The sequence below is a fragment of the Chroicocephalus ridibundus genome, chromosome 24 (genome assembly GCF_963924245.1).
Source record: "Chroicocephalus ridibundus chromosome 24, bChrRid1.1, whole genome shotgun sequence".
NCBI classification, from domain to species: Eukaryota; Metazoa; Chordata; class Aves; order Charadriiformes; family Laridae; genus Chroicocephalus; species Chroicocephalus ridibundus.
Window position 1 is genome coordinate 1,699,217 of NC_086307.1, and position 22,256 is coordinate 1,721,472.

General features: G+C 65.8%; 3 protein-coding genes across 6 annotated transcripts in view; 2 read left to right on the forward strand and 1 right to left on the reverse strand.

The window, feature by feature from the left end:
* Positions 1–384: 384 nt before the first annotated feature.
* C1QL4 (complement C1q like 4) lies at positions 385–2,383 on the reverse strand. Its single transcript, XM_063359188.1, has 2 exons — positions 1,862–2,383; positions 385–564 (listed from the first exon to the last, which is right to left on the reverse strand). Exons 1-2 carry the CDS (start codon positions 2,381–2,383, stop codon positions 385–387), a joined length of 702 nt encoding a protein of 233 aa, XP_063215258.1.
* An 11,615-nt stretch (positions 2,384–13,998) lies between these two features.
* On the forward strand, positions 13,999–15,987 carry DNAJC22 (DnaJ heat shock protein family (Hsp40) member C22). Of its 2 annotated transcripts, XM_063359332.1 has the most exons (4): positions 13,999–14,115; positions 14,633–14,971; positions 15,152–15,511; positions 15,775–15,987. In XM_063359332.1, exons 1-4 carry the CDS (start codon positions 14,020–14,022, stop codon positions 15,952–15,954), a joined length of 975 nt encoding a protein of 324 aa, XP_063215402.1. In that variant the 5' UTR covers positions 13,999–14,019; the 3' UTR covers positions 15,955–15,987. The 2 variants fall into 2 exon arrangements, with proteins under 2 accessions (XP_063215402.1, XP_063215401.1); XM_063359331.1 differs by having other exon boundaries at positions 14,633–15,511.
* Positions 15,988–16,749: 762 nt separating this feature from the next.
* The window catches only part of SPATS2 (spermatogenesis associated serine rich 2), a 31,163-nt gene continuing 25,656 nt past the window's right edge, over positions 16,750–22,256 (forward strand). For 2 of the 3 annotated variants that reach the window (XM_063359327.1, XM_063359330.1), the window contains exon 1: positions 16,750–16,882. The gene's annotated coding sequence lies outside the window, so the exon portion shown is untranslated. The remainder of the gene's footprint in view (positions 16,883–22,256) is intronic. The other variant, XM_063359329.1, reaches the window with a different exon arrangement.

Here is a 22,256-nt window from a genome sequence, read left to right on the forward strand (position 1 = left end):
TGTGTGTGTGTGTGTGTGTGTGTGTGTCCCGGGGAAGGCGAAGGCAGCGGCTGCACATCCAAACCCAGAGTGTTTTATTGGGGGGAGCGCGGAGCCCCACGATTAGCCACGGGGACACGGCGGGGGGGGGGCGAGGGGGGGTGTGCCCGGGGGTGGGGGACAGCACCGGGACACCCCAATCCCCTTGGGGGTGCTGGCATGCGGGGAGCACTGAGGGGGGTGGTTTTAGGGGTGCGGGGCAGCGCAGGCGTCCTCGCGGGTGTCTCCTCGCACCCAGCGCTGTGGCGTTGGGGGGGACACGGGGGGACGGGGAGGGTCACACCAGCGGGGAGTCGGGGACCCCGCAGCTCCGGGGAGGTTGGGGGTGGGGGCGGTGGGGGGGTGTCAGTCGGGGTAGATGATGAAGCCGGAGAAGGTGCTGTACTTGTTGGTGTTGCCGCCGTGGACTTTGCCGCCGTCCAGCTTGACGAAGACCTCGTCGCCCACGTCCAGGTGCAGGATGACGCTGTTGCTGGCGTAGTCGTAGTTCTGGTCGGCGTCCTGCGCGATGGCGCTGGCCCGCACCTTTCGGGGTGGAGGGGAGCCGGCGGCGGGGGGGGGGGAAATGACACAGCCGTCAGGGACACCCACCCACCCCCCCTCCCCTCCCCAACACGCCATCCCCAAGGGGGGAGCCCCAGAGCAGGGTGCGGGGTTGGGAATGGAGGGTGCTGAGCTGCTCCGGATCCCCCCCCCACAGCGCGCTCAGCCCCTCTGTCCATCACCGCTCAAGGTCACACCGCCCAGCTGCGGCAGAACCGGGCGAGGGAGACGGCGTGGCCTCCGTCCCCCCCACCGGCAGCGGTGACAGGAGGGGACAGGGATAGATACCACCCCCCCACACACCCCCTGGGATAGGGCCAACCCCCCCCCCAGACCCACGCTGGGTCTCATCAGCGGTGCTCAGTCCCGAGGAGCCACCGGTGACCGGATCCCGAGATCCCTGTCGGACCCCGTGGCCCTCCCATGTCCCCCCCCCCAACCCGCCTCCTGCGCTGCCCCCGGGGATTGGGGATGCCCCGGGAAGTGGGGGGGGGGGAAAGGGGGCAGCTCCCGGGGGGGGCGCGGCAGAGCCGGTATCGACCGCGCTGGATCGATCCTTTTTTTCTCCCATAATAAATGGGAAGCGTCCGGGGCGAGGTGGTGCGGGAGCTGCCGAACAAAGGGACCGGTGGGGGGCACAGCCTGGACCCCCCCCCACCGCCATGATGGCAGCTGTCCCAGTTGGGGGGCACAGCCTGGTGCTCCCGGGGGAGCGTGTCGCCCCCTGTCTCCGTGGCAGGAGCCCCGGGCATGGGGGTTTGGCGTCCCCAAGGCTGAGGCGGTGGGTGTGGGGCTGCGGGGTGGCCCCCCCCAAGTCACCACCCCCCCTTGGTCCAAGAGGGGGAATGGGATGGGGGGAGGTGGGGATGGAGGTGCCGGGATGGGGGAAATAGGGATGGGAATTGAGGATGGGGGGAAATGGGATGGGGGAAGAAGAACGGGGAAAAGATGGGAATCGGCGGGGGGGGAATTGGATGGGGAAAATGGAACGTGGTGACGGGGCCGGGGGGAGGGTGGAAAGTGGGGGGGGAGATCAGGAATGGGGGGGAACCAGGATGGGGGAACTGGGATTAAGGGAAACCAGAACAGGAAAACCAGGATGGGAGGCAGTAAGATGGGAACACCAAGATAGGGGAAGCGGGATGGGGAAACTGGGATGGTGGGGGGGGAGTGGGGCTGGAAGACTGGGGCGAGGGACCAGTTGGGGGACAGCGGGAGGAGCCGTGGCAGGGAGTGGGGAGGGGGGGGTGCCGACGGCGGTGCCGGTCCCGGCCCGTACCTGCCCGTTCTTCATGAGGTCGGCCCACATACTGGTGCCGTCGCCGCCGCGCATGAGGACGTGGTAGGTGAAGAAGTAGATGCCGGGCAGGGGGCAGGTGAACTTCCCGCTCGAGGGCTCGTAGTAGTTGCCCACGTTGGTCACCACGTCGTCGAAGCGCAGCACCTCGTAGCCCTCGTGGGGTTTCCGTAGCCCAGCGTAGAAGGCAATCTTGGGACTGTAGAAGGAGGGGATGTACCCCCCGGGACCCGGCCCTGGTGGCCCAGGTGGCCCCGGCCGGCCTGGCTCACCCGGCGGCCCCCGTGGTCCCGGTGGTCCGGGGGGACCCCGCACCCCAGCGCGGCCTTTGCGCCCCGGCTCGCCTTTGGCACCTGGCAGGAAGGGTGGCGGGGAGGCGGCGGGCAGCTCGGGGCCGGGGTAGGGGTCGCAGACCATGCGGCAGCTGCCCAGCATCTCGTAGTGCGCGGCCGCCTTGGAGCTGTGGACTAGCAGCGGGATGGCCACCAGCAGCACCAACACCATGGCCACGCCGACGGCCGCCCCGGCCACCCGTTTCCTGCGGCTCAGCCGGGAGGCGGCCAGCGCCAGCAGGTCGTCCTCGCCCTTGGGCGCGATGGTGGCACCGGGGGGGCGGACGGCACCCAGCCGCCCACTGAGCCTCACGCCCCGGCGGGGACCGGGCGGCGAGAGGGGACGGGGCAGGACAGGAGCGGGGATGGGGACGGAGATGGGGACAGGGATGGGGATGAGGATGGGGACAGGGACAGTGATGAAGATGGGGATGGGGATGAGGATGGAGCTGGCAGCGGGGCTGGGAATGGGGACCGGAGCAGGGATGGGGCTGGAGATGGGGACGGAGACGGGGATGAGGATGGAGATAAGGATGGTGACAGCAGCGGGGCTGGGAATGGGGACAGGAGCGGGGCTGGGGACAGTGGTGGGGACGGGTATGGGGATGAGGATGGGGACAAGGATGGTCACAGCAGCGGGGCTGGGGATGGAGCCGGCAGCGGGGCTGGGAGCGGGGACAGGAGGAGGGATGGAGCTGGAGATGGGGACGGAGACAGGGATGAGGATGGGGATAAGGATGGTGACAGCAGCAGGGCTGGGAGTGGGGATGGGAGCGGGGATGGGGACAGGGACGGGGATGAGGATGGCGACAGGGATGGTCACAGCAGCGGGGCTGGGAATGTGGCCGGCAGCGGGGCTGGGAGTGGGGATGGGAGCAGGGATGGGGCTGGAAATGGGGATGGAGACGGGGACAGGGATAGGGATGAGGTGGGGACGGGGATGGTCACAGCAGCGGGGCTGGGAGCGGGGACAGCAGCGGGGCTGGGGACAGCAGCGGGGATGGAGATGGGAATGGGGCTGGAGATGGGAATGGGGACGGGGCTGAGACCGGGAGCAGGAGCCGGGCTGGGGCTGGGGCTGGGGCCGGAGCCGGGACTTGCGCTGGTGAAGGGGACGAGACCAGAGCCGACGATGGAACCGGGACCCGAGACGGCGGCGGAGCCGGGAGTGGAGCCGGGGAAAGGGGCTGAGACCGGAGCCGGGAACGGAGCCGAGACCGGAGCTCCCGCAGCAGCCAGGACGGGAGCCGGTGTTGGAGTCGGGACCGGAGCCGATGATGCAACCAGGACCGGAGCCGGTGTTGGAGCTGGTGAGGCAACCGGAGCCGGGGATGGAGCCGGGGATGGAGCCGGGACCGAGCCGGGATGGAGCCGGGACCGAGCCGCCGCGACGCGCGGGGCAACTTCTCGCCAAGTTGCCCGGGAGCGACCCCCCCAGGGACCGGCCCCCCCCTCCCCCGGGAGCGTCCCCGCCGCTGCCTCCCCCCGCCGCGCTCTCCCCGGTGCGCACCGGCGGGGACGGGGACGGGCAGCGCCGCCCGGGGCGGTTCTCCCGGAGCCGCCCCCGCGCCCCGCTCGGGGTCCCCCGGGACGCGCGGCCCCGGGCCCGCGGCGGAGCCCCCCCCGCCCCGTCCCCATCCCCGTCCCCCCCCGACCCCCGCCGGTGCCCGCCGGTACCCGCCGGTACCTGCCGCCCGCGGCGCCGGGAGCCACGTGCGGGGCCGCCGCCCGCACCGCGCCGCGCCCGCAGCCCCGCTCCGCCCGCCCCGCTCGACGGCACCGGGCACGGCGGGGGCGGGGGGGCCGGGGGGAGGGACGGGAGCGAGGTGGGAGGGGGGCACGGGGATGGGGGGGGGCAAGATTATGATGGGTGCCCGGGGGGGGGGGGGGAAATGTGAGGGTGCAATGGGTGCGGGGGGGGTATCCCTGCGTGTGTACGGCCCTGTGTGTGTGTGCGGGGGGGGCATTGGGGGGTGCAAGGGGGGGGTCTGGGTGCATAGACTGGGGGGGGGGGCAGGGGTGCGTGTGTCTGTGCGGGGGGGGCGAGCGTGTGTGCGGGGCTGGGGGGTGTGAGCACAGGGGGGGATGTGCGGGGGGGGGGCGCAAGGGGGGGTGCTGGGTGCACAGACTGGGGGGGCCGTGTGTGTTTGTGCACAGGGGCGCGTGTGTCTCTGCATAGGGGGGGGTGTGGGGGGGGTGTGCAGGGTGCGGGGGGGGTGCAGAGGCCTCTCTGTGCGGGGCGGGTGGGTGCAGAGGCCTGGGGGGGGGGGGGGTGCAGGGCTGTGTGTGTGCAAGGGCGGGGGGGGTTCAGGGGTGCTGGGTGCAAGGGAAGGCGGGGGGGGTTGCTGGTTGCAGGGGTTGGGGGGCATCTGTGTGTGTGCAGGGTGCGGGGGGGGTGCAGAAGCCTGGGGGGGGTGTGCAGAGACCTGGGGGGGGTGCAGAGGCCTGGGGGAGGGGGTTGCAGAGACCTGGGGGGGGTGCAGAGGCCTGGGGGGGGGTGTGCGCAGTGCGCTGTGTGTGCAAGGGGAGGGGGTCAGGGGGTGCTGGGTGCAAGGGAAAGGCGGGGGGGGGTGCGCTGGGTGAAGGGGGGGTGCTTGTGTGTGGCTGCAAGGCCGGTACGGGGCGGGGGGGGGGGGTGAGTTGGGGGTTGCATGGCACGGGGGCTGCGGGGGGGGTTATCCCCAGCACAGCCCCACGCAAGGCCCGGGTGGGCTGGTGGCCACCGGCCCCTTTTTTTTTTTTTTTTTGGGGGGGGGGGGGATGCTCCGGGGACCCCCGAGCCGGGGTGGGGGGGGGCGGCTCTGCCGGGGCGCAGGGTCCTTTCCCAGCCCCGGGTTGGGGACAGAGACACGGTCCCCGGAGCGGGGGGGGGAAGGGGGGGGGGGGGGCGGCCATCGAGGTGCCGGGGGGGCGGGGGGGGGGGCGCGGGGGCGGCGCGGCTGCTGCTGCGGGGGCTGATTTACGGCCGCTTTTTGCAATTCTTGCCGGAATCGGCTCCGTTTCGCCCAACGAAGCCTCGGCCTCTGCGCCCCCGGGGCCGTTCCACCCCCCCCCCCGCACACACACACACCCCCCCGGCGCCCACAGCGCCCGGCGACGGGGGAAATAGCGGGGGAAAAGGGGGGGGGGGGAAGGGGCCACCGCGGGTCCCACTGCGGGGGGACGGGCCATGGGGGGGTCGCCCTGCACGGAGCCGCGCGGGTGGGGACGGGCCCAGGGGTGGCTTTGCGGCACCGCACGGCGAGGGGGGGGGTGCGGGGGGGGTTGAGCGTGTGTGTGCGTGTGTGTGCGTGTGTGTACGTGTGCGTGTGTGTGCATGTGTGTACGTGTGTGTACGTGTACATGTGTGTGCATGTGTGTGCGTGTACATGTGTGTGCATGTGCGTGTGCATGTGTGTACGTGTACATGTGTGTACATGTGTGTGCATGTATGTGCGTGTACATGTGTGTACGTGTGTGTGCATGTGTGTACGTGTACATGTGTGTACGTGTGTGCATGTATGTGCGTGTACATGTGTGTATATGTGTGTACATGTGTGTGCATGTATGTGCGTGTGCATGTGTGTGCATGTGTGTGCATGTGTGTGCATGTATGTACGTGTACATGTGTGTGCATGTGTGTACATGTGTGTGCATGTATGTGCGTGTACATGTGTGTATATGTGTGTACATGTGTGTGCATGTATGTGCGTGTGCATGTGTGTGCATGTGTGTGCATGTATGTACGTGTACATGTGTGTGCATGTGTGTACATGTGTGTGCATGTATGTGCGTGTACATGTGTGTATCTCTGCGCGTGCTCTGTGCATACGTGTGTCTGTGTGTACGCTGTGCGTGTGTGTGTGCGCGCACACGTGTGCGTGCGTGCTCTGCATGTACATGTACGTGCACGTACGCATGTGTGCATGCTCCGCCCATATGTGTGTATGCTGTGCGTGTGCGTATGCATGTGTACGTGTGTGTGCATGCTCCGCCCACACGTGCGCGTGCTGTGCGTGTGTGTATGCATGTGTACGTGTGTGTGCATGCTCTGTGCATACATGTGCGTGCTGGGCATGTGTGTACATGCATGCTCCGCGTGTGTGCGTGCATGCTCTGTGCATGTGTGTATGCATGTGTACGTGTGTGTGCATGCTCTGTGCGTGTGTCTGCATGTGTGTGCATGTGTGTACGTGTGTGTCTACATGTGTGTGCATGTGTGTGTACACGTGTGTGCATAATCTGTGCATACATGTGTCTGTGTGTACGCCATGCATGCTCTGTGTGGGTGTATGATCTGTGCATGTGCGTACGTGTGTGTGCATGCTCTGTGCATGTGTGTCTGCGTGTGTGCATGCCGTGTGCGTGTGTACACGTGTGTGTATGGTCTGTGTGTACATGTGCATGCTCTGTGCATGTGTGTCTGTGTGTGTGCATGCCGTGTGAGTGTGTACACGTGTGTGGATGCTCTGTGCGTACGTGTGGATGCTCTGTGCATGTGTGCATGCGCTCGTGTGTGTGTGTGCCTGCCGTGTGCGTACGTGTGGATGCTCTGCGCATCTGTGTGCGTGTGTGTGCGCACGCTGTGTGTGCATGTGCGTATCCTCTGTGCAGGTGCGTGCATGCGTGCGTGTGGTCTGTGCCTCTGTGCACGCGTGTGTGTGTGTGCGTGATGCCCGTGTGTGCCTGCTATGTGTGCATGTGTGTGCGTGATGCCCGCGTGTGCCTGCTGTGTGCGTGTGTGTGCGTGTGTGTGCGTGATGCACGCGTGTGCCTGCTGTGTGCGTGTGCATGCGTGTGCGTGTGTGTGCGTGATGCCCGCATGTGCCTGATGTGTGTGTGTGTGCCTGATACCCGCGTGTGCCTGCTGTGTGTGTGCATGTGCGTGTGTGTGCGTGATGCATGCGTGTGCCTGCTGTGTGCGTGTGTGTGTGCGTGATGCCCGCATGTGCCTGCTGTGTGTGTGCGTGATGCACGCGTGTGCCTGCTGTGTGCGTGTGTGTGCGTGATGCACACGTGTGCCTGATGTGTGTGTGTGTGTGCGTGATGCACGCGTGTGCCTGCTGTGTGCATGCTCAGTGCACGTGTGTGGATGCATGTGCCTGCCTGTGCGTGCTGCATGCGGGGAGGGGGGTGCGATGCTCCCCCCGCACCCCGTCCCCGTGTGTGTGTGTGTGTGTGTGTGTGTGTGTGTGTGTGTGTGTGTCCCCGGCCCCCCCGCCCCCCCCCGCCGGCCGGTGCCGGGATTTGCAGCCCGGGCCGCTCCCTCCAAAGGGCGGCGATCAATCAGCCGCGCTGGGGATGGATTTATGGCCCCTTTATGCGGGAGGATCAATGCGAGCCCAAACACCCGCCGATGTTTGTGCAACAAATTACGGCGGCTGGAGCCTTCCCCCCCCCCGCCCCCCCCGCCCCGGCTCACCCCCCACACACACCCCCCTCCCCCCCGGGGGCCGGGGTCCCGGTGCCATCGGTGCCACCGGTGCCTCCCCCCGGAGACGGGGACGACGGGGACGACGGAGTCCCGCCGCCGCCCGCTCGCCCCCCCCCCCCCCCCCCGGCTGATCCTAATGAGCAGCAACAGCGAATTAATTAGGCAGGCTGCGAGGGGAAGCCCGAGTGCTAATTAGCAGGCACCGAGGGCTGGGGCGGGGGGAGCGGGTGGCCGGGTTCTGGCCGCGGGGACGCGAGGGGACAGCGCGGGGGGGGGGGGCCGGTTACCCCCAGCGCCGGGGGCGGGGGGGGGACAAGGCTGGGGATAAAAATACCGCCGGCGGCGAGAAAGGTCAGCCCCGGCGGGAGCAGCGACGGGGGGACCGGCTCCTGCCCTCGGCTCCCGGCCTGGAGCCTGCCCCGGTGCCTGCGGGGGGGGCGGCCGGGCTTAGGGGGCCTCGGGGCTGCGAGCCCAGCGCCGGGGCTGAGCCCCCCCCACACCGGCCCCGGGCGGGTGCCAGCGGCGGGGACGTCCCCCCCACCCCCCCTCCCCCAGGACCCGGGGCGATGCCGTGGGTCACCCCGGTGGGGACGGGCACGTCTCCCCCGGCGGCTGCGGGGCCGGAGCCGGGAGCGGAGCCCGGCGCGGAGGCGGCCGCGGGCGCGGAGCAGGAATCGATGCAGACCGGCCCCCCCCCGCCCCCGGGGGCCGGCACGGAGCGGGGGGGGCTTGGGGGCGGCCTCGCTGCGTTCGCCATCTGCCTCCGCGGCCCCCGGGGACCCGCCGGCCGCAGCCAGCAGCGGCACGGCCCCGGCGGTGCCCAGTGCACGGTGCCGGTGCAGGGTCCCGAGCACCCGGTGCGTGGTTCCCGGTGCCGGTACATAGACCCCGGTGCCGGTACATGGTCCCGAGCACCCGGTGCGTGGTCTCCGGTGCCGGTACACAGTTCCGAGGACCCGGAGCATGGTCCCCGGCGCCGGTGAAGTGTCCCGAGCACCCAGTGCATGGCCTCCGGTGCTGGTACACAGTTCCGAGGACCCGGAGCGCGGTCCCCGGTGCCGGTGAAGGGTCCCGAGCACCCGGAGCATGGTCCCCGGTGCCGCTACATGGTTCCGAGCACCCGGTGCACGGTTCCTCGATGCCGGTACACGGTTCCGAGCACCCGGTACGTGGCATATGGTGCCGGTAACCCGGTGCCGGTACACGGTGCTGGTCCTTAGCAGCCGTGCATGGCACCCGGTCCCGGTGCTGGTGCACGGTGCCGGTGCTGATCCCGAGCACCCGGTGAATGGCACCCGGTGCCGGTGCCTGGTCCCCGGGGCCGTCACCCTTCCTCTCCCGGTGGCTCGGCCGTGCGTGCCCCCCCCCCCCCCCCGGGGGGCAGCGGGGGCCGCGGAGCCCTGGCGCAAATGAATATGGATGGGCCGGTGCGGCCGGGCGCGGCGCGTCCACCCCGGGCGGGCGGCAATAAAGCCGGGCCGGCCGAAATTGGATGAAAATTGTCCTTGAACGGCAACAATAAACCAGCAGCCGGCGGCGGGGGGGGGCGGGGGGGAGACCTGGGGGGGCCGCGGGTGACGCTCTCGGGGCCGTCCCGATGCGGATCCCGTGTCTCTCCCCCCCGCCCCCGGGGCCGTTCGAGTGCCCCCGGCAGCTTTTTTGGGGGGAGGGGGGTGGCAGGAGCGGGCAGAGCATCGCGTGTTTCGTGGGGGCCACCACTACGTTCCGTCTGTGTGTGTCGCCCCCCCCACCCCGGCTCCATCCCCGTCCGGGTCCCCCCCTGCACCCGGTCCCCAGCCCCCGGGCACCTCTAGCCCTCCCCTGCTAGACCCCCCCGCCTCGTTAGCGTCTGCTGCTAATTGGTGAGGAGGCAGCTGGGGGGGCTGGGGGTCTGCAGCCGGCCGCCCCTCGGCAACGGGGGGGGCTCGGGACAGGGTAAGCGGGGGGGTGGGTCGGGGCCGGGGACAGCGCGGGGTGTCCCACCCAGGGGCAACCGCAGCGGGACCCGTGTGGGGCAGCCCCCCCCCCCCCCCCACCGAGCGGCTGCGGGGCTCGGCACCACCCCGGGGGGGGGGACACGGGAAACTCGGAGTGCGGATGAGACACACACACCCCCCCCCCCCCCAAAACACCGCCCGGCCCTGCGCGAGGCGGGTGCCCAGCCACCGCTGTGATGAGCTGCGGGGTCTCAGCCGTGGGGGGACCATCACCCAGCTCCGGCGGGGGGGGGGACGGGGCATCCCCTGGGAAGGGGATCCTGGGCAGGGGGATTTACGTCCCCTCCCGTCTGTCGTCCCCCCCGTCCCCCCCCAGCGTTGGCGGGGCTGCCGAGATGGATGGCTGCGGGGCCGGCCCGGCGGAATTCTCTTGCCCGAGCGGCGTTTAATTAGGGATGCAGGAGATGGCGGGCGCAGGGATACATCCCCCCCCCGCCGGCAATTAAGCGGGTGGCCGGGGCACGGCGGGGGGGGGACACGAATCCCCCCCACCCCACCCCGGCCCTGCGCCAGTCACCTCGGGTGTATCGTCCCCCCCGAGCCCTTCCGCGGGGTACGGCGGGGGGGGGGGGGGCTCCCCCCCCCATGCTGTGGGGCCGGGGGCCTCATTGGAGATTCGCCTCATGCCCACCTGAGCCGGGCGCTGACAAATAGACATTTAAATCAGACAATTAGCCGGCCTCCACCGCTGACATTTTTAATGTATTAATGTGCATCAACAGCTAATACATATAAAAATTCCCCTAATACCGGCGGCGGGGGAGCGGGGCGGCGCTGGCAGTGATGGACGAGCCCGGGGGGACTCCGGCCCCGGCGTTTGCATTAATTACCGGCAAAGTGACAGGGCGGCGTGACACGCCGGGGGGGCGGGGGGGGGAGAGGAGGGGGGGGAAATGCCTTCAACCGGCCCCGCGGCCCGGTGGGTGGCAGCCGGTGTGCGGCCGGTGGCACCCGGGGTGGGCAGGCGTGAGCCGCGGGTGCGGGGACGGTGCTGGAGGCGGGGGGGGTGGGGGGTGGGTGGGTTTCGTGTCACCGCTGGGACGGGGGTGCGTCGGGAGGCGCGTGTGTGTCAGGGCATGTCTGCGTGGGGACGTAACGCGTGCATGAGGACACACGTGTGCATCAGGAGGCATGTGGGCATCGGGGCGTGTGCGGGCATCGGGACGTGGGTGAGCATCAGGGCACACCTGTATGGGGACACACGTGTGCATCGGGACATGTGTGAGCATCAGGGTGCACCCACAGGGGGACACGCGTGTGCATTGGGACATGTGTGAGCATCAGGGCACACCTGTATGGGGACACACACATGCATTGGGACATGTGTGAGCATCAGGGCACACCTGTATGGGGACACACGTGTGCATCGGGACATGTGTGAGCATCAGGGTACACATGTGCATGGAGACACACATGTGTAACGGGACACACACGCGTGCATTGGGACATGTTTGAGCATCAGGGCACACCTGTAGGGGGACACACGCATGCATTGGGACATGTGTGAGCATCAGGGCACACCTGCATGGGGACACACGCATGCATTGGGACATGGGTGAGCATCAGGGTACACATGTGCATGGAGACACACATGTGTAACGGGACACACACGCGTGCATTGGGACATGTTTGAGCATCAGGGCACACCTGTAGGGGGACACACGTGTGCATCGGGACATGGGTGACCATCAGGGCGCACCTGTAGGGGGACACACGTGTGCATTGGGACGTGGGTGAGCATCAGGGCACACCTGTATGGGGACACACGTGTGCATTGGGACATGGGTGAGCATCAGGGCACACCTGTAGGGGGACACGTGTGCATCGGGACATGTGTGAGCATCAGGGCACACCTGTAGGGGGACACGTGTGTGTATTGGGACATGTGTGAGGATCAGGGCACACCTGTATGGAGACACACGCATGCATTGGGACATGTGTGAGCATCAGGGTACACGTGTGCATGGAGACACACATGTGTATCGGGACACATGTGTGCATTGGGACGTGGGTGAGCATCAGGGCACACCTGCATGGGGACACACGTGTGCATCGGGTCATGTGTGAGCATCAGGGTGCACCCACAGGGGGACACGCGTGTGCATTGGGACATGTGTGAGCATCAGGGCACACCTGCATGGGGACACACGTGTGCATTGGGACATGGGTGAGCATCAGGGCACACCTGCATGGGGACACACGTGTGCATCGGGACACGCGTGTGCATCGGGACATGTGTGAGCACCAGGGTACGCATGTGCATGGAGACACACATGTGCATCGGGGGACACACACGTGCATCGGGACATGTTTGAGCATCAGGGCACACCTGCGTGGGGATGCACATGTGCAAGGGGACACACGTGTGCATCAGGACATGCGTGAGCATCAGGGTACCCATGTGCATGGGCACACACATGTGCATTGGGGCAGGTGTGTGCAGTGGGACATGCGTGTGCGTGGGGACGCGTGTGCCTCAGGACACAGGTGCGCAGCAGGGTGCACAGGTGCCTTGGGGCATGTAAGTGCATGAGGACACGCGTGTGCACGAGGACACGCGTGTGTCCCCGGTGCTGTGCGCGGCCACACGCAGGGAACAGGAGGGGACAGCGTGCGGCCGGGGACCCCCCGTCCCGGCTGCCTGCGGGGTGGTTGAGGGGGGGGGGGGGTTAGGGGGGTTGGGGGGGTGGGCAGGGTCCCCGCGTGTCCTCGGCCGGGTCCCCGGGCGGTGACAGATGCTCCAATTCGCGGCAAGGCTCCCCAAATCGATGCCTTAAACGCTGGTGGCCGGCGCTGATCAATGGCACCAATTACGGGCGCTCGGGGAGGGGGGGGGGACGGGGGCGGGGGCGGCCCCTATGGCACCGCCCCCCCGGGCTGGGGCACCCCGAGACCCCCCGCAGGCTCCTCTGCAACCCCACACCCCCCCTCCCCCCCCCAGCTCCGCATGTCCCCACCCGGGGAAACTGAGGCCGCTGTGGGGGGCTCTGCCCCCCCCCCCCCCCGCCCCCAGTCCCCCCCCCCCAGCCCCATCGACCGCCGGCTCCGCTCGCCGGAGGCAAATTTGACATTTTTAAATCCAGATACTTAAAGAGATCGATCGGACACGAGACCCCCGCCCCCACCCCACCCCCCCGCGCCCCCCCCACCCCCCCCCCCCCTCCCCTCACCGCATCGATTCTGAGCCGGAACGGGGGGGACGGGGGGGACGGCACCGCAGCCTCCGCCAACCCGGGGGGGTACCGGGGGGGCCGGTAGGGGTCCGAATGGGGTGCCCTCCCCCCCCCAGGTGCAGGCTGGCGGGGCTGGGCCCCCCCGGCGTGGGCTCGGGGGCAGCGGAGCGTGGGCCGGGGTCCGGCGGGAGCCGCTGTCAGGGAGGCAGCCAGGCGCGGGTGGGCAGCGCGGGGGGGGGGCCGCTGTCAGCCCGCCCTGACGGGCAGCCCAGGCTGGGGGGGGGGGGGGGGGGGAGGGAGCCGCCAGCATCCCCCACCCCCCGCCGGCATCCCCGGGGTGGTGGTGGTGGGGGGGCGCACCCCAGGGACCCCCAGGCGTCCTGACCTCTCAGCCCCCCCCCTCACCCCCAGAGAACTGGGGCTTTGCCGCATTGCACCCCCAAACCCCGGGGGGGGGTCATCCAGCCACAGGGCAGCAGTGGGGGGGGGGATGCACCCCCAAACCCCGGGGGGGGAAACTGGGGGGTCCCCATCCCGCCCCAGGGCAGCAGCGAGAGAGGAGCGATGCACCCCCAAACCCCGGGGGGGGAGACTCTGGGGGTCTCCATCCCAGGGCAGCAGTGGGGGGGGGATGCACCCCCAAACCCCGGGGGGGGGAACTGGGGGGTCTCCATCCCAGGGCAGCAGCGAGAGAGGGAGGATGCACCCCCAAACCCCAAGGGGGGGGGACTCTGGGGGTCCCCATCCAGCCCCAGGGGGGCGATGCACCCCCAAAGCCCATCCGACCGCCTCGCCCGGGGGGTGCTGAGCTCGGGGTGGGGGTAGGGGGGGGAGGATTCGCAGCTCCCCGGGCCCCGCTAACGGGGGCTGAGTCGTGTGTCCCCCCCCTCGCCCCCACCGGCGCAGGGCGGCTGCGGGGCCGTTAATAATGGATGAGCCCAAATTGGCGGCCGCAGCCGGTTAATCCCTGCAAACACGGCGACGGCTGAGCAAACAGGGGCTGCGGGGGGGGCTGGGGGGGGGACCCTGCACCGGCGGGGGGCGGGGGGGGGACGACGACACCCTGCACCGGATGGGGAGGGGGGGGTGGGTCCCATCCGCCACGCAGCGTGTATCCCAATACCAGGCACCATGGTGTGCCGCACCCCGGGAGGGCGTACGGGGCTGGGGGTGCCGGAGTGGGGCACCCTGTGGCCCACCCCCCCACCCCCCCCAGGTCCCCGCGATGGCGGCGATGGCGATGGCGTGCCCTTTGCCCGCTGTCGTGCCGGGGCAAAGTCTGGCAGGGGGAGCGGTGCCGCCGGCAGCTCGGCAGGGAGAGGTGGGTCAGGGTGGGCTGGAACCCCCCCCGGAGTGGGGTATGGGGGGGGGGGGGGGGGCTGCCGGGGGGGGGCACCGGCCCCGGGTGGGCTCATGGGGTGCTGGGTGCGCATACACTGGCGCTGGGTGGGCACGCGGGACCCTGCGTGGGCCCAGGGGGTCCGGGATGGGGGGCATGCACCAGCCCTGGGGGGGCATGCGGGACCCAGGGTGGGTGCAGGGTGGGGGTTCAGGGTGCTGGGGGGGCATGCGGGACCCTGGGTGGGCCCAGGGCATCCTGGGGGGGGTGGGGGTGCAGGGCGCTGGGTGGGCATGCACCGGTCCGGGGTGGGCACATGGCAGCCAGGCGGGCATGCAATAGCTCTGGGTGGGCACGTGGGACCCTGGGTGGGCACGCAGGACCTCCGGGAGGGCATGCACTGGCCATGAGTGGGCACGCAGGTCACTTGGGGGGTCTGGCACGGGGGGGGGACACACAGCGTGACCTGGGGTCCCTGACTGCACTCTCCACCCCGCAGGGTGCCGGATGCCGGGGCTGTGCCGGTGCCCGCCGGGGCGGTGACCCCCAGGGCAGCCCCACTGAGCCGGTGGCCACAGTGAGGGGGAGGATGGCCAAGCGGCTGCTGGTGGCCTACGGGCTGTGGGCGCTGGGGGGGCCGCTGGGGCTGCACCACATTTACCTGGGCCGGGACAGCCACGCGCTGCTCTGGATGCTGACGCTGGGCGGCTTCGGTGCCGGCTGGCTCTGGGACTTCTGGCACATCCCCGGCTGGGTGGCCACCGCCAACGGGGTCGGGGTGGCCGGGGACCGCGGTGGGACGGTGCCGGCCCTCAGCCCCCTGCGTCTGGCGGGGCAGGTGACGGTGGGGACGTATTTCGGGCTGGTGGCGGCGCTGGGGCTGCCCTGGGTGCCAGTGCTGCTGGCGCAGCCCCTGGCCGTGGGGCTGGGGGTGCAGCTGGTCTCCTCAGTGGGGGACCAGACGGCGGAGGCCCCCAACGTCCTGGCCGCAGCCTTCCTCGCCTCCTTCCTCTTCCAGGGCTGGGTGCTGGCGGTGCTGCCGGTCAGCCTGGCCGCCAGCGTGGCAGCCCAGCGGCACCGGCGCTACAAACCCCGGGGGACGCCGCTGCCCAGGCTGCCTGCCCGGCTCTATCACCTGGGGCTGGCCTGCCTGGCCTTCGCCGCCCCCCTCGCCTGCCGCGGGCTCTGCGGTGCCGCCGGGGTGCTGGGCACCCTCCTGGCCCTGCCCCGCGCCGCCACCGAGCTCCTGCTCCTGCCCCTCCGCGCCATCCGCCTCCTGGCAGAGACCCTGGGCTTGGCCGGTGACCCCCCACCCCAGCCTCCCACCACCGGCTTCGGAGCGAGGAGCTGGAGCCAGCGGCAGCAGTGGGCATATGAGGTGCGGGATGCAGCGCTGGGTACCGGGGGGGACGGGGTGGTGGAGGGGGGGGGGGGGACGCTGCCGGGGGAGGGACGCCGCGGGGGGAAGGATGCTGCGGGGGGACGCTGTGTTTGGGGCACCCATGGGGTTTGGCTGCTCCCATACTGGGGGGACCCCCTTTTTGGGGTCCCCTCCGGCTGCAGGGCACACCAGGGGCGAGCCCGGTGGTGTTCCCCCCCCCGACAATCGCCCAACGCGTCCCTCTCCCCCCCCAACTCCAGGTCCTGGGCCTCCCGGCCGGCGCCTCCACCGAGGACGTGCACCGGAGCTACCGGGAGCTGGTGAAGGTTTGGCACCCGGACCACAACCGGCAGCGGGCCGAAGAGGCCCAACGGCGCTTCATCGAGCTGCAGGAGGCCTACGAGGAGCTGGGGGGGCCCAGGCGGGCGGCGGGGGGGTGACACCAGGCGTTGTGAACACGAGGGTTCCCTGTCGCTGCTGCCTCGGACCTTGGCTCGGCGCGAGGGGCAGGGACGGCGCGGCAGGGCACGAGGCCGCCGGTAAACCATTGCTGGGGGATGTCGGCGACGCCATGCACGAGGGGCTCGTGCGAACTGTTGCACGGGGGGCTCGTGCGAGCCATTGCATGGGGTCTTGCATGAACGATGGCGTAGGGGCTTGTGCAAACCACTGCAGGGTGACCTGTGCAGACTGTTACGCGAAGCCCCCGCCAGCCCCTGCCGGGCCCGCAGCTCCGGTGCCCCCCCCCGGGGCCGGCGGGGCTGGAGGCGCTGCGGCGGTTCGGGACGAGCGGGGACGCGAACCCGCTGACGCCGGGCTCCCCACTCGGGTGTTTCCGCCGCGGGGCGGCGGCTCTCGGCAGTTTCCGTCCACGTTCGGCTCCCGCCGCCCCGCCCCTGCTGGAGGCGGGGCCTCGGCATTGCTGGATGCGATTGGCTCCCGGCCGGGGTTGGCCACGCCTCTCCGCCGAGGCGAGGGCGGGGACTTCGCCGTCGTGTCGGCTGGGCCGCTTCGCCATTGGCTGTCCTCCTCGCGCCGCGCCGTGTCCCCGCGCGCCCAGCGGCACCGCTCTGCCCTCTCATTGGCCAGGAGCTCACGGCACCTCCCCCGTTTCGCATCTGACTGGCTGGAGACGAAGGAAGGCGGGCCGAGCCGGGCCTTTCCCGCCCTCTCATTGGTGGACTCCTCCAGGAGGGCGGGCGCGGTGCGGCGTTCTCGCGCCGCCGTTGGCTGCCGGGCGCTGGCCGCCTCCCGATTGGCTGGCGCGTGCCGAGGGCTCCAGCCGGGCCGCGGCCCCCGCCCCCCTCCCCGGTTCATCGCGGCGGCCTGAGGTGGGGGGGGGGCGAGCGGGGCCCGCCGCCACTGACGGTGAGTGCGGGGCTGGGCCCGGCCGGGAGCGAGGGCGGGGGTCGGGCCAGGCCGGGCCGGGGGTCGGTGGGGCCTTGTGAGGGGAGGGGGGGCTGAGGGGCCTTGTGAGGGGCTGAGGGGCCTGGGAGGGGGGGCGCGGCGAGGGGCCTTGTGAGGGGAGAGGGTGGTCGGTGGGGCCTTCTGGGGGGATGGCGGGCGCTGAGGAGTGTTGTGAGGGGATGAGGGACCGAGGGGTCTTGGAGGGGGTCGCTGAGGGGCCTTGTGAAGGAATGGGGGGTCCGGCGCGGCTTGTGAGGGGTCCGAGGAGCATTGTGAGGGGATGGGGGCATCTGAGGGGTGTTGTGAGGGGAGGGTGGGGGCTGAGGGGCCTTGGAGGTGGGGCTTGGAGCCTTGTGAGGTGTCGGGGTGGCCCGGAGGGGGCTTGTGAGGGGATGGGAGGGTCTGAGGGATCTTGTGAGGGGATGAAGGCCCAGGGGCCTTGGAGGGGGTCGCTGTGGGGCCTTGTGAGGGGATGGGGGGGTCCGAAGGGGCTTGTGAGGGATGTGAGCGGGCCCAAGGAGAATTGTGAGGCGATGAGGGTGGCCGAGGGGCCTTATGAGAGGATGCTGGGGGGGGCGAGGGGCTTTATGAAGGGAAGGGGGGGGGTCTGAGTGGCCTTGTGAGGTTTAGAGGGGGTGCTCTGTGGGACAGAGAACAGCCTGGGGGGTGGGCTGTGGGGAAATGGGGGGAGCAGAAGAGATGCTGTGTGGGGAAGGGGGTGCCCTGTGTGTGTGTGGGGGGGTGGGGAGTGAAGGGTGACAGTGATGGAGTGAGGGGGGAGTGGGAGAAGGCCTGGGTGTCAGGGGGGTATGAGGAGGAGAGTCCCCCTCCACAGCCCCAATGATGGGGAAGGGGCTGGCTGGGGAGCAGGCCCGGGGGGGTGGGCAGGGGTTGCAGTGGGGGGGCCCAGGGGCGGCTGCAGAAGGGGATTTGTGGGTTGGAGCAGTGGGGTTTGGATGGGGTGTGGGGGGGAGGCAGTGGGGCAGCCGGCAGGCGCTGAGTCAGGGCCGTCGGGGCGAGCCGTGGGCGCGCGGGGCTGGCGTGACTGACGGGGAGCGAGCGGTCGGCAGCGTTAATACATTATTTATGCCGTAGCCGGGACACGTAGACAGCCCTGCTCACACAGTGCTTCCACCCGCCGTCCTTCATCCCTGCCTCCACCGTGCCTCTCCTCCCATACCCACCCGGCTCCCAAATCCCAGGGGCAGGAATCCTCTCCCGGTGTGCTTGGAGATCTTGCTCTGTCACCTTTGGTTGTTACCGTAACACAAATAATTAACTAATGAGGGTGGTGAGAAGCAGGCTGAGACGCAAAGAGGGAAGCGTTATTTTCCCCTGTACCTCCACAGAGCTGTGGTCTTTAGCGCACCTAAAGCTTGAATTTCCCCCCGGGCACTTATTCACGCAGGATTTTCTCCAGGCGAAAGCCACCTGGCAGTAAGTTAGGAGGTGGCTTCCTGTGCCTGGTCCCCACTCTTGCCTGCCTGTGGGTGCTCGCCGGTGCTGTTCTTGTTTTGTGATTGATGATGAGCTTCCCGAGTGAGCAGAAAGAGACGTTAATGTATCCGCAGAGGGAGCTGTTGCAGAGAAGTTGTGAAGCCTCCTTCCCAACGGAGACAAGCCTTCCACCACGGTGCCGTAGGAAGGAAGGCAAAGAATAGGGTTTTGTTTGGTTTGGAGAGGGGAGAAAATCCTGTGAGGGGGGTGGGATTTCTTTCTGGGGGTGCATTAATGGTTGCCCCAGTGTAATTGTCCTCCCTGGGTGTGACGATCTCTGTGGAGGGGTGATGGTCTGATTGATTCTCTTGGAAAGCTGGTTGCCATCAGAGGAACTCTAGATGCCCACCGACTACCTGTGGGATCTGCTGCAGCGTCCCGCCAGAGCCTGGCGACTATTTTCATGATTTTGAGCTTTTTATGATGGCTACTTCTCACTGACTGCGCTGCATTTCCCGCTGGGTGCTTCCATTGTGAAGCTCTGGCTGCCATGTCTTTCTTTGGAGGTGTTCTAGATCTTGAGGCCTTTTGCCTGGGATGTTACAGGCAGAGGGTGCGGAGCGTTTTGCTGTACTGTTTGGCTCTGGGGCTTTGTGCTTTCTAAGCAGGACTCGCTCACACAAGCGGGGGTGCCCCGTGATGCCGTCCAGCTGGAGGATAGGTCTGAATCCAGGGGATGTGGAGACCTGGAGAAGGTTTGGTGGAGCAGAAAGGGCAGCGTTTGGTATGAGAGCTCCTCATCTCCTCATCATTCGGGTCCGTATTGCTATCCCTCTGTCACACGGCATTGCTCTTGCTGCTAGCGGCCTCGGCGTTTATTTCCTTTATTGCAATACTCCGTTAATAATGTAGTTTGTGTGCGCTGGGCCAGCAAAGCGTGTGCAGCCTGTCTTTACTCTCAGACACGATCAGTGTGAAAGTTGTGTGCGGCTTCAGCCGCTATTTTGCTGTATATCACACGTACGTGGCCGTAGCAACGTCTGCAGAGGTTACCATCGCTTCAGGTTTGCCAGACCAAGCTCCTCTTGCAGGAATTGTCTAATGCATAAGGGTTTGTTTTTTCTTAAATTGTAGCTTACTCTTCAAGGGACATTTAAATATTTTATGATTTTTCTGAGCCATGCAACCCTGAAGCAGAAGGTTCTTGTTGGATTCAGGACAAAGGAGCTCTAAAGGTGACTTGCAATCTGAAGGGGGATATGCAGGTACTGCGTTTTTTAAAAATAATAAATCTGGTGATTAACATATAGGGCTCATTTTTAATGATATTTTCAAGCTCTTTCTTGGGACCTTGAGGTTAGCTGTAACCAAAGGAAAAGCTGAAGGAGAGGAAAAGGTTTCTAGTAGAACTCCAGTAATCCCATTCCCTCCCATTTAAATTGGGGGAGATGAGGGATGTTTTCACTACTTAAAGTGGAACAATGAAAGGTGGCATCTTCTGCTACATTTGCCATTATTTTTTCCTTCCTTCTTTTTAAAGCTTCTGATTTTTTTAGACAGTTTGATAAAAAGTAAAATTTAATCTACGTTTATCCCCTTAAATATGAAACAGTTCTTGGCAAGTCACTGGGACCCTTCCAGATCACAACGCTGGCAAAGACAATCTAAAAATAGTAGCAATCCACGCAAAAATTACCCAGGACCAACATCCGTGTGTGAGTTTCCATTGCAGCTGTTCCCCGTGGGCAGCGGGCTGGGAAAGGACGCAGAGAGGACCAGAAGGCAAAGTGTAAAGAGATCTTTGCCTCAGGAAAGCAAAATTTGGTGTCCGACTCCAGAGTGTTTCCCTCCTGTGGAATCACCCCATTTGCATCGCGGCGTAAAAGCGTCAGAAATCCCACCAGGGATTCCCAGGACTCGTTTAGCTGGGAAGTGAGTGTGGGAAACGGCCTCCGACCAGGAATCTTCTACTGCAGCCCCCTCCCGAAGAGCACAAAACCCAGGGGTCTGCTCTTTTATCTTCGTGAAGTATTTGTAACCACTCTGGGCGAGGTTTTATAGCATCATCAGAAGAGATACGGGAGTGTTTTGTCATCTGAAATATGTAATTTTACTTCCTTGTGCTGCAAAACGATACACAATTAGCTTATAAGAGGTAGGTGTTTGAGAATAGCTAATGCCCAGTCGTGCTCTGCATAATGCAGTCGGTGAAAGAACAATAAATGTGTGGATTTAAACAGAATATAGACAGCTAATTATCTCTGAGGTTAAATGTTCAGCTCATTCCTGAGGAAATACTGGGGGGGGAAACCCAAACCCCAAGAGTGATATTAAGCAACTATTTTTTTTTATTATTTTTTTTTTAAATCCTAAAATGGTTCTTTGTGTTGTATAATTTTACGATCCTTCGTCCAGTCCCATGAAGGGACTTGTAGAAAGAGAAGCTGCTTTGTGCAGGCGGGGATTCGGCGTTGGGCCTTCCTAGCCCTGTGCCGCTCCTGCCCCTGGTCCCTCCCTGCCGCTGTTGAGTGGAAGGAGCTTCTGAAAACTGCTTGTCTCTGTTTGATGGGGAAAAACCAAACCCGAAAAAAAAGAAAACAAACCCAAAAAAAAGAAACAAGCCCCAGGTTACAGTTGGGCTTTCTGCGCTTCCTTCCTTTCAGACACAGGGTAATAAAGCCGCCTGGCTTTGATTAAAACCTTGGCCTGATGCGTTCCGTCGGCTGTTTCAGGGCATGAGAGTTAGTTCTTCGAACGGAAACAACGGAGGCATCCGTTGAACGCAAGAGATGAAACAGGCTTATTTTGGGCTGCTGTAACTTAACAGGTATTTGCCAAAATCCCCCCAAATCTCAGGTTTTCAGCTCCTTGGGGATTCAGTGAGAATCTGTGCTATGCTGGGGCCGGCAGTGGGACCATCGGGGTGTTGTGTGCGCAGTGCATTAACCCTCCTTCTCCGCGTTGGGCTTCCTCACAGGTAGCACGTATTCCTGAATTTCTAGTGTAATTGTGTGGGTGTTTTTTTTTTTTTTTTTCCTTTTCCAGGACACGCTGTAAAACTGAGTTAATTCCCTTCTTGCCCGAGTGCGTTACGGAGGGGGACGGGAGGGGGGGCTCAGTGCTGTGGGCAAACACCCGGCTCCTCAGCAGTGCCGGAGTCTTGGAAAATGGATTTTTATTTGAGAACGATTATAAATTACAAACAGGACAATTTATTCTCCTGAAATGCTGTTGTGTGTACTCACAGAGACGCCTCTTAACATGCTTGATCAACAAGATTAAAATAGCTTGGTAAGGGACTACTTAACTCAAAAGCCAATTAGCCAGATGCTACTGTACGGCGTGAATTATGCTGCGGCCAGGGACGGCCCCTGGTGCCACCGGCCCAGAGCAACCCCATCAAAATCCCTCCCGAGGAGCAGATTTATCGATTCTTCAGAACTCCAGGTTTCTCGGCAAAAGCATCTTCCGTAGACTAATAAAAAAAAAAAAAAATCCAGACAAATTTCTCACTGTTTATCATCTTTCCCTTCAAACGGGGAGCTATTGAGTTCCAAAAGTTTGCTGAAATAATCCGTCTAGACGGAGCCAGAGCGGCGCAGCGAGGGAATGCCGCGGGTGAGGGATTTAGAAGCCGGTTCTCTTTTGACTTGCTGTCTGTAAAATTTCGGATGTGTTCCTTCTTTCTCAATTAGCTGGAATATGCTGATATTTGTGCATTTAACAATAATGCACGTTTCCAGTGTGATTTGGAAAAGTTTTACGTCGTCAGCTGAACGCTGGCAGCTCTGGGAGGAGTTTGGTTGCTCTGGCCATAACAGGAGGGAGTTGGGTTTCTTCGGGTTGTATTGCTCCCCCGTCGATTCTGTTATAACTACAATATTTTATTTTAATCCTG